The 15,175-nt window shown below is 38.2% G+C and overlaps 1 protein-coding gene across 2 annotated transcripts; it reads left to right on the forward strand.

Annotated features, from left to right (window-relative positions):
- Nucleotides 1-8,461: 8,461 nt before the first annotated feature.
- LOC140863390 (putative disease resistance RPP13-like protein 1) lies at nt 8,462-13,538 on the forward strand. 2 transcript variants are annotated; one of them, XM_073266784.1, is made up of 3 exons: nt 8,462-8,601; nt 8,998-13,132; nt 13,238-13,538. In XM_073266784.1, the coding sequence occupies exon 2, from the start codon at nt 9,055-9,057 to the stop codon at nt 13,102-13,104; it is 4,050 nt and encodes a 1,349-aa protein (XP_073122885.1). In that variant the 5' UTR covers nt 8,462-8,601; nt 8,998-9,054; the 3' UTR covers nt 13,105-13,132; nt 13,238-13,538. The 2 variants fall into 2 exon arrangements, with proteins under 2 accessions (XP_073122885.1, XP_073122886.1); XM_073266785.1 differs by lacking the exon at nt 8,462-8,601 and adding an exon at nt 8,662-8,775.
- The last annotated feature ends 1,637 nt before the right edge of the window (nt 13,539-15,175 follow it).

A 15,175-nucleotide genomic window follows, 5' to 3' on the forward strand; every position in this document is an offset into this window, starting at 1 on the left:
ATACTTGATGCTGCCTCGAATGGGAGTGTCGGTAGTTTAAGAGCTATTTTATTCCTCGGGATCCCAAAGAACCAAGCTTTATTGGTATCAGCTTTGCTAGCCTATTCCTTGGCACATGCATTGCATTTATGCATTAACCTAGAGACTTCTATGGTTTAGATTATGCGTTTATAAATGCTAGCATGTTATGTTATTATATGTTAATTCCAGATGTGAATTAGTTTATAAGTTTAAATGATATATATGCATGCTATTTATACTGAGATTTATTCTCACCGGAGCTATCCGGCTGTTGCTTTGTTTGTATGTGTGCATTGCATCAGGTTGGGGGCATGAACAAGCTAGAGTTGGCTTGGATAGCAGCAAGAAGAGTCTTAGCAAGTGAGGACACGGGTTTAGCAGCAAGTCTTGTTATTGTGTTATTGATTCATGCTAGTTGATGTATATCATGTTTAGAAGTTTATAACAGTTTATAAGATAGCTTGTAGTTGTTGTTATCGCATGTATGCAAAAATAGGTTTGGTTTTACAAGGCTTGACAGGAGTTTTTGACAGCAGAAGTTGTTGTAACCTGTGCTCGCTCGATCGGTAGAAATGCAGGCAAGTTTTACCGATCGAGCGAGGGGCTCATTTTTTAAAAAAAAAAAATTTTTTGTTTAGCTCTTGGTTTGCATAGCTTTTTATGCTATGATTAATTGTTTATTAATCGTTTATTGCCCTAAGATGAGTTTAGCAACCCGGGTCCCCACAGAAGGCATGTCATGTCTTGGAGTCAGGTGGGGAGGGCTACCTTATCTATGCATTTGATATGTCCACGAGTAGTACGGGTATTGACCAGTTACCGGTTGTCAGCGATTTTCCTGATGTATTCCCTGATGAGATTCCTGGTTTTCCTCCGGTGCGAGAGGTTGAATTTGGTATTGATCTAGTACCAGGAACTACGCCTATATCCCGAGCGCCTTATCGTCTGGCACCGTCAGAGATGAGGGAATTGAAACAGCAGTTACAGGATCTGCTTGATAAGGGATATATTCGTCCGAGTGTTTCTCCGTGGGGAGCACTTGTTTTGTTTGTCAAGAAAAAGGATGGATCGATGCGATTATGTATTGATTACAGGCAGTTGAATCGTGTCACCATCAAGAATAAGTATCCTTTGCCACGGATTGATGATTTGTTCGATCAACTACAGGGTACTTCTGTGTACTCGAAGATAGATCTGAGATCTGGTTACCACCAGATGCGGGTACGAGACTCAGATATATCTACGACTGCTTTCAGGACCAGATACGGGCATTATGAATTTTTGGTGATGCCATTCGGTTTGACGAATGCACCGGCAGTCTTCATGAATCTGATGAATCAGATATTTCGAGAGTATCTGGATAGATTTGTCATCGTCTTCATTGATGATATTCTTGTATATTCTCATGACAAGGATGAGCATGCACAGCATCTAAGGATTGTTTTACAGACGTTACGAGATAAGCAGCTGTATGCAAAATTGAGCAAGTGTGAATTCTGGCTTGATCGGATAGTGTTTCTCGTTCATGTGATTTCTAATGAAGGGATATCTGTTGATCCTAGTAAGATAGAGGCAGTGCTGAACTGGTCTCGTCCGACGACGGTTGCTGAGATTCGTAGTTTCTTGGGTCTAGCGGGATATTACCGTCGGTTCATCGAGAATTTTTCACAGTTGGCCAGGCCTTTGACTCAGCTTACTCGGAAAGATGTTGCCTTCATTTGGTCCTCGGATTGTGAGGAGTCATTTCACGAGCTGCGGAGACGTCTTACTACTGCACCTGTGCTAGCTCTACCTTCTGGATCAGGAGGTTATGTTGTCTATACTGATGCCTCTGGTCAGGGGTTAGGATGTGTTTTGACACAGCATGGACATGTTATTGCCCATGCTTCTCGACAGTTGAAGACGCATGAGAGTAATTATCCAGTGCATGATCTCGAGTTAGCCGCCATTGTATTTGCGCTCAAGACTTGGAGGCATTATCTTTATGGCGAGAAATTTGAGATATTCACGGATCATAAGAGTCTGAAATATTTATTCAATCAGGCGGAGTTGAATATGTGACAGAGACGCTGGATGGATCTTCTGAAAGATTATGATTGTGAAATCAAATATCATCCAGGTTCTGTTAATCTTACTGCTGATGCCTTGAGTTGGCAGGTGAGACTTTCTGCACTTCAGACTAGTGAAGTATCTCATATGATTCAAGAATGTTGTTCATTGAGTTTTATGCTCAAGCACAAGAAAGGGAGGAATGGGATTCGTTTGTATACTATTCTATCTGAGCCAACATTGTATTCTCGGATCAGAGATGCTCAGATATCTGATGTTAAGACTCAGCGTTTGACACGTCTGGCCAATGGAGTTAATACATCTGGATTCCATTTTCAGACAGATGGTTTATTGTGCCTATCTAATCGAGTGGTTGTACCTAATGATGCGGAGCTCAGGAACGATATTCTTTCTCAAGCTCACAGGAGTCTATTATCAGTCCATCCTGGAAGCATGAAAATGTATAAAGATTTGCGAACTAGATTCTGGTGGAAAGGGATGAAGAGGAGTGTGTATCAATTTGTTTCTAGATGTTTGATTTGTCAACAGGTCAAGGCTGAACATCGACGACCAGGTGGATTACTATAGAATCTTGAGATTCCCGAATGGAAGTGGGAGCATGTGACTATGGACTTTGTTACCCACTTGCCTATGACGTCACGTCAGTGTGATGCTATCTGGGTTGTCGTTGACCGTTTGACGAAATCAGCACACTTTATTCCTTACAACCGGGAGTATTCTTATGATCGCATGACACGCTTATATGTCCAGGAGATAGTGCGATTGCATGGGATTCCAGTGAGCATAGTCAGTGATAGAGACCCGCGATTTACCTCACGATTTTGGGGTAGTTTTCAGGAGGCATTGGGTACCACTCTGAGTTTGAGCACTGCATATCATCCGGAGACTGACGGGCAGTCAGAGCGGACGATTCGTACGCTGGAGGATATGCTACGTTCTTCTGTCATGGATTTTGGCTTATCTTGGCAGGATCAGTTACCTTTGATCGAATTTGCCTACAATAACAGTTATCATCGTAGTATCGATATGGCACCTTTCGAGGAATTGTACGGTCGACGGTGTCGTACTCCGTTATTCTGGGATGAAGTTGGGGAACGACAAGTCGAGGGTCCTGAATTGGTGCAGCAGATTGTAGACAAGGTAGATTTGATCAAGCATAGGATCAAAGTTGCTTAAGATAGACAAGCCAGTTATGCTAATATTCGCCGCAGGCCACTTCAGTTTGAGCCTGGTGAATATGTGTTCCTTCGAGTATCACCTTTTAGGAAGGTGATGAGATTCGGCGTGAAAGGCAAGTTGTCTCCTCGTTTCATTGGGCCTTTCCAGATACTGGAGAAGATCGGAGATGTTGCATATCGTTTGGCTTTACCACCAAATCTTTCCAGTATACATAACGTTTTTCATGTTTCGTTGCTTCGACAGTATATAGCTAATGAATCTCATGTGATTCAGTCCACTGATATTCAGCTAGAGTCAGATCTGTCTTTTGTTGAACGACCAATCCGTATCCTAGACAGGAAGGAGAAAGTTCTTCGGAACAAGACTATACCACTTGTGATGGTACAGTGGCAACGCCGAGGCATTGAAGAAGCAACTTGGGAAACTGAAAGTCGTATGCAAGCAGAATATCCTGAGTTGTTTGCTTTATATTTTTGATTTACCATGTAAGATGTAATTACAGTTGTTGTAATAAAACATGGTTTGATGTTTCATATGGTTATCTTAATTTGTTTTTAGATATTATTTCGCGGACGAAATATCTAAAGGTGGAGAGAATGTAGTAAACCAGAGACCATTTTAAGATAATAATATGTTAAACATGATTAAGGGTTGGTAATTAATCAGTTTCGGAGTATTATTGGACTTCGGAGGAGAATATGGGCTTTTGACTTTGGGCCGGATCGGAAGCTCCGAAACCAGATCGGAAGTTCCGATCCTAGCCACTTCGGAAGCTCATCGGAAGCACAGAGATCGGAAGCTCCGATCCTGGAACGGAAGTTCCGATCTCCAGCTGCCAGCAATGTTCGATGACTCAGCCGCGAGTTTTGACAAGTGTTGAACATAGAGCAGATCGGAAGCTCCGATCGCCCGATCAAAAGTTCCGATCCTGGCGTGTCTTGCATGCAAGCAATGAGCTGGATCGGAAGCTCCGATCCCGAAATCGGAAGTTCCGATCCTGGCCGGGAATTTTGCCTATAAATAGGGCTTCTCAGATTCATTTCTGAATTACGAATGAGTTTCTTTCTTCAGTTATATAGTGTGAGATATACACTTGAGGGCCCTATCGGTTATAATAGAGGTTCTGGAATAACCAAGGTGTGGTTATAGTCATCCGGGACTAGCGACTTCAAAGGGCTAACTACGGACGAAGGTATGGTCCGGGAATCTATTTAAGTTTTGGGAGTACTTATTAGCTTAGTTAAGGCTTATAGAATTTATGTAGTGATACGGTGAACTTTTGAATATAGGCTTGGAACCTAGGATCTTATTATACTTGAACTAGCCTAGAGGTACGTACACATTGGCTGAGATTGCCAGCGAGTATACATGTTTATATGTTGCATTTATTTGGCATTATTATATGGCATGATGTATGATTTATCGCTTTCTATACTCATATGTCATGTGCATATACACGTTGAGCCTATACCTTGTTATACATGACTATAGAGCCACTCAGCTCTATACTCGATAGTCTGTCACTGAGAGTACCGCGACGGCGGGGGCATTTATGTCTGTCTACTCTGGTGTACTAGACGAGTGTGGTTGCACCCAGAGGTTGATCCGTGCGGTGGCAGCACTCATGTGGCGCCGGTTCTGAGCATGACTTTTCAGATGACCCTGTACCAGTCATCATGTCGCATGCATTATATACATATGTTTACTCATGTTTATGTACTGGGCGTTAGCGCTCACGTCCTAATTGTTATCTTGGACACCCTATTTCATGGGGCAGGTCGCAGGATGGACGGAGCTGGTAGTTCAAGGCTACTAAGCTGATATGTAAATTATGGATTATGTTTCCGCACGTTTTTACTATGTTAAGTATTTTGTTGTATTAAGTTTAATGCATGCTGTTAGTTTCCAGTTAGTAGGTGATTCTATGCAGGGTCACTACATACCATGTTTACCAAATTACAAAAATAAATTATTAAATTAATATTCAATTATCTGATAATATATCAATGCATACATACAATATTAATAATTCAATTTATCCTTTCAAAATTTTTTTAAAAAATGGGTTTGTGCGTGAGGCTCGTCCCCCACATGCATGTGCGTGTGGGTTAATGAGATCCTACAGTATGTGTATTATTCAAATCATGTATATGATGGTCAATATCTCTACACATGAGCATAATTAATGTGATATTGTTGATGTGGCAAATCAATGGGCATTGGACTTATGATTCGTATAAAATATAATGTTGGGGCTGGCAAGATGCAAGGCCTTTCACCAAACCCTTTTTTCTTTTTTTGGTCATGTAAAGCTGCCATGGAGGCATCATGAGAGTGTTATCTTCATGATTAATTCAATAAATAACATGAAAATAAACCGGCTTTTACATATGATCCCACACTTATATGGAAAAAATAAAAAGAATTAGACTCGTCGGTAGAGCTAGATCCAAGAATTTTATCAAGTTGGCAGCCGAGCAGAACCAAATATAAAAATTTTATATATATAAAATCATCGCATAACAAAAGTTAAATATAATACTGAAATTTAAATAATATTGTTAGATTTCAAATTTAACTTATAATTTACCCCTAAGATTTGACATATTTTGAAAATAATTAATAATAACTTCATTCGACAAACTATAAAATTTATATTTGTCAGTATAAGTAATTAATATTCGTAATACTCTTCACAACAAAAAAATTTCTCTTCGCTGCAATTGTTGCGACTGGTGAAATCAAAGTGAAACTCGCAAGCTTGTAAGCTAATGAGAGTGGTACATCTCTTCTTACTTCAACAATTTATTTTTAGGTTTAAAAAGCTTAAAACTCATTTGCGATTAGGTTTAAAAACTTAGTGTTTGAGTTTCAATTTTTTTAAGACTATGGACCACAAATTTTCGAGTCACTTTGCACATGTTAAACAATTAAGTTTAACTTAAATTTTTTGGCCCGTCTCTTGTATTTCAGAGTTTGGTTTCTAATTTATGTTAATAAATTATAATTTTTATTTTAAATATAAGGGTATTTTAGTAATTTTTGAATTTTTTTTTAAGGAGGGCATTTCCCCTTCTCGCCTAATAGTGGGTTGTGACGTGTTGTGAAGTGATCCACTTGAACCAGTCACATTACATGTAATTTCACGGGGTTCTAGTAGAACCAATATTCGATATTTTCCAAACATAAAAGCTCCACACCGCATGTAACACAATCGAATTAGCCCTTCCTCCATCTAAAATAGGGTAAATTAAATCGTTCTTGTACAAATACTACCAAAAAAAATCTAATGGAGGATATTTAACCATACATGTGAAATTTAAAAAATTTTCAGTGAATCTTACATATACGATAAATTTTTATCCAATAGTGCAGTGCATGTACTTTAGGATGAAATTTTCCAAAAAAAGAAAAAATAAAAAAAAGATGGGTTGAGGTTTTCCTAATTCATTTAAAAGACGGGCGTCCATGTCACCCACTTAACGATGGATTGTGGCGGGTTGTGGACTGATCCATGCTAGTGACGATTTTAACATCTCCATTAAAAAAATGGGCTTCGAGGGAATTTTATCCTGACCGTGGAAACTTATTGCCACGGTTTACTGAAACCGTCAGGAAAAGCATCGTGGCAAACTTTTGCCACGGTTAAAAAAACCGTGGCAATCTATTGCCACGGTTTACAAAAAACCGTGGCAATGTATTGCCACGTTTTTTTATCAACCGTGGCAATAAGTTTCCACGGTCACCATAAACGTTGCCACGGTTTTACTTAAACCGTGGCAAAATTTGTCACGGTTAGTTTTAAACCGTGGCATAATTTGTCACAATTTAATTAATCGTGGAAATATTTTAATATTTTATATTAAAGATTTCCACGGTTTATCCTAACCGTGGAAAAATTTTAATGTTTTATATTAAAAATGTTTATTTATATATATTATTAATCAATAATAAATATTTAATATTATTAACGGCAACAGCGTCATGACGGCAGGCGGCGGATAGGCGGCGACGGACGGCGGCGGCAGGGCTACAAAAGTGTCCTTACAAACACAAAAAACCTCATTTAATTGATAAATCACCAAACATAAATTAATACATAAACAAATTTAAAAAATAAACTGACTCACCTGAAGCAACGACAGCGGCGTCCTGACGGCATGCGCAGGCGGCGGCGGCAGGTCGACGGAGTCCAAGTGAAATTGGCAACGAAAAAATGAAAAAACTACAATAAAATGAAGCCTACAACACGTAGATCTGGAATATCATATTATTTAGAGTGATAGATGTACAGAAACAAGCGGCGACGGAGGGCGGAGGTAGGGTTTCGTAGAAGTAGGGAAAGAAGAAAAGGGAAGAGGAAGAAGAAAAGGGATCGGGGAGAGAGAATATATTATTTATTGCCACGGTTTAATTAAAACCGTGGCAATATTGTCATGGTTTAACTATAACCGTGACAATATATTCACGGTTAAAACACAACTGTGGCAACTTATAATGTATATTATTTAATTAGATTTGTCACGGTTATTTATAAACCGTGACAATATAGTCACGGTTAATAGACAACCGTGACAACGTATAATGTATATTATTTCATTAGATTTGTGACGGTTTTAAATAAACCGTGGCAATATTCTCACAGTTTATTTTAAACCGTGACAATATTTAATAATTAATTATTTTGGACACGTAGAATGAAATTTGCCATGGTTACATAAAACCGTGGCAAAATTTTTGCCACGGTTTTACCTTAATCGTTGTCTATTGCCACGGTTTAGAAAAAAACCGTTGCAATACTTTTGCCACGATTTTAACTTAACCGTGGCAAATGGCGACGGTGTGAAAAACCGCGGCAATTTGTCACGGTTCGAGTTAAACGTGGCAAAGTTTGCTCACGAATAAAAAAAACCGTGGCAAATTGTCACAATTATAATTTACCGTGACAAAAATATTGTAACGGTTAAGCCAACCGTGGCACATTGCCACGATTCTGGTTAACCGTTGAAATTTATCACGGTTTTGATAATCAAAACCGTGGCAAAGTTTGCCACGGTTTAATATAAACCATGACAAATGCCGACATTTTTTTTGTAGTGTAAAAAGCTTATCATCTTCGGGGAACTTTACTTACCTCCAAAGCGTGGACTTGGATTAACTAACTAGTCTTTGTTTTGTTTTTGTTTTTGTTTTTGTTTTTTGGATGGAGCCAATGGACAGCTGTCGATGCTCTTTAATCATTAATAATATAAAACGACACAAAACAAAGAATGCACTTATTGCATCCCTCCATCATCGATCTACGGGAAGCCAGATATTCGTCGCAAATTTGTGAGTAATTATGTTCTTGTTTGATGTTTTTGATGATTATGTGTTTTTATCATTCTTCAAGTTACTTTCACCTACAGTGATGCGATTGCCAATTTATTCTTGTTGAAGTAGCTCGTTTTGATGCATTCTTGCAAAAATTACTTAACTTGATTGATCCGCGGATTACCGAACATGGTATGTTTATTTAGTCTGACTTAAAAAACAATGGCGTATAAGATTGAAATTTGCTTGATTTTTTTGATGGTCCGAAATTCTGTGTCTGTGGGGATCATGAATCCGAGTCCATCGTTTGAGATATTTGTTAAAGTCTTCAATATTTCCAAATAAATTCCCTATCATTTTTTGAGAAAGGGCAGTTGGTGATGAGTAGTTTGCATTTGCTATATTGCCAAGCAGGGTGGTTTTCCGTTGTTCTTGAATCTGGCACTTAACTTCTAAGGGACAGTCGAGAAAATGGCTGTGGGGGAGCTATTCCTTGGAGCATTTCTTCAGGTACTGTTTCAGAAATTGGCCGATGGTGCTGTGATGGCCTTAGCCCGCCGAGAGAGGATCGATAGCCATTTCAATAAGCTACAGAAATCGTATATCTATATTAAGGCCGTGCTCGTGGATGCTGAAGATAAGCAGTTGACAATGGAATCTGTAAAAGTATGGTTGGAGGACATAAGGGATGCGGCTTATGACTTGGATGATTTATTAGATGAGATCATCACCCGAGCGTTGGTTCAAGATTCAAAGGGATTCCAACATCATAAGACTAGCGTGGTATGTAATTTCATTCCTACTTGGAGCAGGTTCATGCCCGGAGCACTTGTATCGAACTATAAGCTGATGTCCAGGATAAAGGCCATTACAAAAAGACTTGATCACATTGCTAAACAAAGGAGTGATTTGAATTTGAGGGAAAACATAGGAGGGTTTTCCAGTCGACCAGGAGTAATCAGGTCAGAAAGTACTTCTGTAGTTTTGGAATCTGAAGTTTACGGGAGAGATGAAGATAAAGAAGCAATAAAAGAAATGCTCAGGGTTGAGTCGAGCAGTGAGAATTTTAGTGTCATTCCTATTGTTGGAATGGGTGGTATTGGGAAAACAACCCTTGCCCAACTGGTTTATAATGATAAAGATGTGATTAAAGACTTCCATGTGAGGGCTTGGGTTTGTGTTTCTGAAGTGTTTGATGTGCTTAAGATCACCAAAACAATTTATGAGTCAGTGACTAAAAGAAGTGGTCAGGCCAAGGATTTAGATATGCTTCAAGTGAGTCTACAAGAGAAGTTATCTAAGAGAAAGTTCCTTATTGTTTTAGATGATGTTTGGAATGAGAGCTATGTAGAGTGGCACAAGCTATGCCTTCCTTTTGTCAACGTTGGGCTATCGGGAAGCAGAATCATAGTTACAACTCGCAATGATACTGTCGCATTGGTGGTAGGCTCTCCTAGATCCGCCTACCACATGAAGTTATTGACTGATGAAGATTGCCTATCTCTATTGGCTCAACATGCTCGGGCATCTTTCCAAGAGAGATCAGATTTACGAGAAGTTGGTCAAGGACTGATAAAAAAATGTAAAGGCTTACCATTGGCTGCAAAGGTACTTGGTGGAATTTTACGCACTAAAAATAGTGAAAGCGAATGGAGAAATGTTTTGAATAGCAAGATATGGGATTTACCGAAAGAAAATGATATCCTTCCCGTTCTCAGATTAAGTTACCACCATCTTCCTTCACATTTGAAGCATCCATTTGCATATTGCTCAGTTTTTCCCAAGGATTATGAATTTGATAAGAACGAGCTCGTGTGCTTATGGATGGGAGAAAGTTTTCTTGAAAGTACAAATGAGCATCAAAAGAAAGAAGACTTGGGACATGAGTACTTCAATGAGCTTCTATCAAGATCCTTATTCCAAAGAGTAAGTGGAAGTGAGTCGAATTTTGTAATGCATGATCTTATAAATGATTTAGCTCATTTTGTTTCGGGAGGGGCGTGCTGCCGTTTGGATGAGAAATTGGATACTAATCAGGAGTACCAATTACCCACGAGAACTCGTCACACTTCTTTCCTTCGTCATGAATATGAAGTTTTCCAAAAATTCGAGCGTTTCCGGCAATTTCAAGGTTTGAGAACATTCTTGCCGATGCCAGTGCAAAATTCACTTGTTTGGCCTCCTTTCTACTTATCTAATAGGATTTTGGTTGAATTGGTGCCAAGATTGATTCACTTAAGAGTTTTATCTTTAAGCGGCTATTCTATCACTGAGCTGCCAAGTTCCATTTGCAGCTTGATACATTTACGGTACCTGAATCTATCTGGGACTTCAATTCTTACTTTGCCTTCTTCGATAAGTGATCTCTTCAATTTGCAAACTTTGTCTTTAAGTAATTGTCGTTTCATCCACAAGCTGCCACCGACCCTGGGGGATCTATCTAACTTGCGCCATCTTGACATCTCTAATACAGATCTGTTGAAAGATATGCCGGTTGAAATTGGTAAATTAAGAAACCTCCAGACGTTACCCAAGATCATTTTGAGTGGAGATGGTGGTTTGGGACTCAAAGAATTGAGGTTTCTGAAGCATTTACGAGGAACTCTAGCCATTTTTGAGTTGCAAAATATTGTAGATCTTGATGATGCAAAAGAAGCGACTCTCGGGTGTAAGGACGAAATTGATGACTTACAACTGTCATGGGGAAGCGACATTAGCAATTTTCAAGGTAAAAGTTTGGAAGATGTGATAGACTTGCTAAGGCCTCATCAAAACTTAAGCAAGCTCAAGATTGAATCATATAGGGGCCCGAACTTCCCAGTTTGGATTGGGGATCCATTATATCGAAAACTGTCAAGTATGATTCTCATCAATTGTACTGAATGCGTATCTTTACCCCCTTTAGGACAACTTCCAGAGCTCAAACATCTGCGTATAGGAGGTATGCCAAGAATCAAGGGCATTGGAATCGAGTTTTATGGGAATGGTGCTGAGGCCCCATTTCAAAAACTAGAAACTTTGAGATTTGATCACATGCTGGGCTGGGAGAAATGGTCAGCTTTTGCCGAAGCGGAGAGCCTGATACACTTTCCACTTCTTCGTCAACTGACAATGTTTAAATGCAACAAATTAAACGTTGTTTCTCCTTTGAGTTTACCTTCTTTGCAGGAGTTAGACATTGAGGGATGTAGCATTGTTCTGTTAAAAAGTTTTCGTAATCTCGATGCATTAAACTATTTGAAAGTTGAGTCTATCACTGGACTATCTCATTTACCAATGGAACTTATGGTGTCTTTAGCCACACTGGACGTTTTAGAGTTTTGTAGCTGCAATGAGATGCTTGCTCTTTGGCCAAACGGGATTTCCCTCAAACCACTTACCAAATTAAGACGCATGGTTATTGCAGAATGTTCTCAACTTGTGTCATTGGGAGAAGGGGCACAACAACTGCCTTGTAGTCTTGAAGTTCTTGAGTTATTTCGTTGTGGAAGTTTGACGTCCCTCTCGAATGATTTAAGCAACCTCGGATCATTGAGAGAACTGATTATAAAAAATTGTGCTAAATTTGTTGACTTTCCACAAAAAGGTATTCCTCCTGCCCTTAAACGCTTGGAGATTCTTAGTTGCAATGGCCTTAAGTCCCTTCCAGGTGACATATCCATGCTCGAAAGACTCGAGATTAAGGAATGCTCGTCTTTGAAGACTTGGAAAATGGTTTTCCCGACCACCCTTAAGAAACTTTCAATAAAAAATTGCACTAGTTTGGAGCCTGTTACAGAGTTCATGTTCCCTCAAAACAATGTAATATCCCTTGAAGATCTTAGTCTATCCAATTGGCCGAACTTCAACAACTTCCTCCATCGTTTGTACAACTTTTCACATCTTTTTGAACTGTATCTATCAAAGTGTTATGGTCTAAAGAGTTTTCCAGAACAAGGCTTGCCACCAAACCTAAGAGCACTTTCCGTCGAAGAATGTCAACAACTGAGGTCCTTTCCCACAAGGTTTCGGAGCATGACGTGCCTTACATCACTCGAGATACGAAGTTGCCCCAAGCTTGAAAACTTTCCGAATTGTGATTTCCCTCCGAACTTATCTTCACTTAGGATCTGGGACTCCAAGAAATTTAAGCCCTTAAACACGTGGGGCCTACACAGACTCGAGTCGCTCCAAGAATTTTCAATATGCGGCGGATTTAAAGATCTTGATCTACTTGGTGACACCAACCTCTTTCCTCCTTCTCTCGTAAGATTCTCGATTGCAAGATTTCCAATGCTTAATTCAATATCCAAGGTCCTTGAAAATCTTGTGTTGCTTCGACATTTATCAGTCATGAACTGTGGGAAACTTAGTCTGTTGCCTAGCGAACAACTGCTCGAAAAGCTTTGGCATTTAGAAATTAGTGAATGTCCACTTCTCAGCCAAAGGTGTCTAAAAGACAAAGGCGAATTTTGGCCCATGATTGCTGGAGTACCTTGTGTAAAGATTGATGGAAATCACGTGTATCAACAGAGAGATTAAACTTGGGACGCTCGAGATACCAAATCAGGTATGCATTTGCTGTTTTTTTTTATCAAGTTTAGCTCAATCAAACTCATGTTACTGAAGAAAAAAAATAGTCTAAACGCCAATGAAATTTTTTTTTAATGTGCAGTTACAGATCAAGGCCCAGAAGGCTTTAAGAAACACAAAGTCTCTGTTTTTTCTTTTTACTGTTGCAAACGTAAGGTTGTATATTACTGGTCAATATTTGCCCTGCATTGGAACATTTTGAATAGGTTTACATTTGGACTGTTACTTGTCTTCAATCAGATTTCTTTAAGCAATGTAATATGCAAATGATGTATCCCGATACGCGTGATATCGACTCAAAACGATGTCTTGAGGAGGTTTGGCACTAAATTTTAGTGCTTTTATTGTTCTTGATATGAGGATTGTTGAATAAAATGATGATATTTCTCATGTGATTTAAATTATCGAGTTCATATCAAAGGATTGCCATAAATATGGTTTTTGAGTACGCATTAGTTCTGAGCTCATACTTTGTTGGCGCAGTGAGCTCAAGCTCGTCAAATATCTTCCACTATGTTTTTCATCTTAAAAAAGCATGACTGCTAGATGTTTTCATTTTCTATTCATTGATATATTTTTAATTGTTATCTGGAAAAATCATATTCTGTATCAAAATATAGTACAGTAATAAAACATTTTATTTTTTGGAAATGAAGAATAAATGAACTAAAATAATCATATTAAATTTTGATACAGTAAACTATATTTTAAATTTATTTTGATACAACCGCAACTAGAAATAAAGATAAGAGGTTATTAACATTATTATGTGAGTTCAATCCGTAATCACCCAAATACTGCATTATCTAGTAATTGGGATGATTTTAGGAAGCACTTTTGAGTTTTTTCCTTCAAAAAATTTGATTTTGTTAAAAAAATAAACTAAAAAGTATTTCTAAAAGCAACCCCAAACACTACATAAGTGAAATTCTCAATCGAAGAGCCAATATTTGAGGTGTGATTCTTTTGAATGCATTGGTAAATGATAAGTTTTTTTTAAAAAAAAACATAAAAATAAAAATTGTATTTCATATCCCCAATTAATTGATTATCTTTTAGTTTTTTAACACTATTTATTTTAAATTTTACATGAAGGTTAAAACTTAAAAGGGTTTTCAGGCGATAAATGGTTGTATGTCTTCTTTTGTTCCAACAAGGCAACAATTAGTTAACATCGGAATTTGAAACTGAGAAAATAACTCTATGTGAACACGAGGGTTCTTAGCAGAGTTTATAAGCTGTCAAAAAACTCTTTAAATTTGATTGACAAAAAACTTATAAGCTATCAAAATATGTTGTTTGACAGTTTATAAGCTGTTTTTAAAAATTAGGGTCATCCTTAATTTTTTAGAAAGTGCGGTGTTGGGAAGTGAATTTGACTTCATAACCTCTATCGCACAAATGACTTATACTTAGTAGATCATGCTTAAGTCTTTTCACAAGAAGTACATCATCAATCAAACAGAAGTTAGAAATACCTATTGATCTGATGCCTTCAATCAATCTTTTGTTGTTGTCTCCAAAGGTTACAGTTCTTTTCTCCTTTGGTTTGATTGATTGAAGTAGCTTCTTGTTTCCAGTCATGTGTCGAGAGCATCCACTATCGAGATACCAAATGCTTGAAGACATGTTTCTTTTCCGTCCCTACAAGATGAAGATTCAAGTTGATTTTTGGTTCCCTTTTGCTCTTTGAGATCATTGTTAGCAGAAGGAGTAGTCTTGGGCATCCACCTTAGAAAACTCTTTTTGTTATATTGATGTCTTAGCTATTTACATTTAGATCTTCTATGACAAGATTTACAGCAATAAGTATAGGTAGAAGGTGATCTCATCTTGGCTTTAGCTATAAGACTAGCAAAGTCAATCGATTTACTTCCGTACCCTAAACCACCTTTATCAAAGCTACAACGTTGCATTCATAGAAGATTGTTTAATTTGTTGCTATTAACATTGAACTTTTATCAAAGAATTTTTCTAAGTGAGCTATATAATTATTTAATCTTAGGTTCTCATGCTCCTT

Source organism: Henckelia pumila, chromosome 4 (assembly GCF_033568475.1).
Source record: "Henckelia pumila isolate YLH828 chromosome 4, ASM3356847v2, whole genome shotgun sequence".
Classification (NCBI taxonomy): Eukaryota; Viridiplantae; Streptophyta; class Magnoliopsida; order Lamiales; family Gesneriaceae; genus Henckelia; species Henckelia pumila.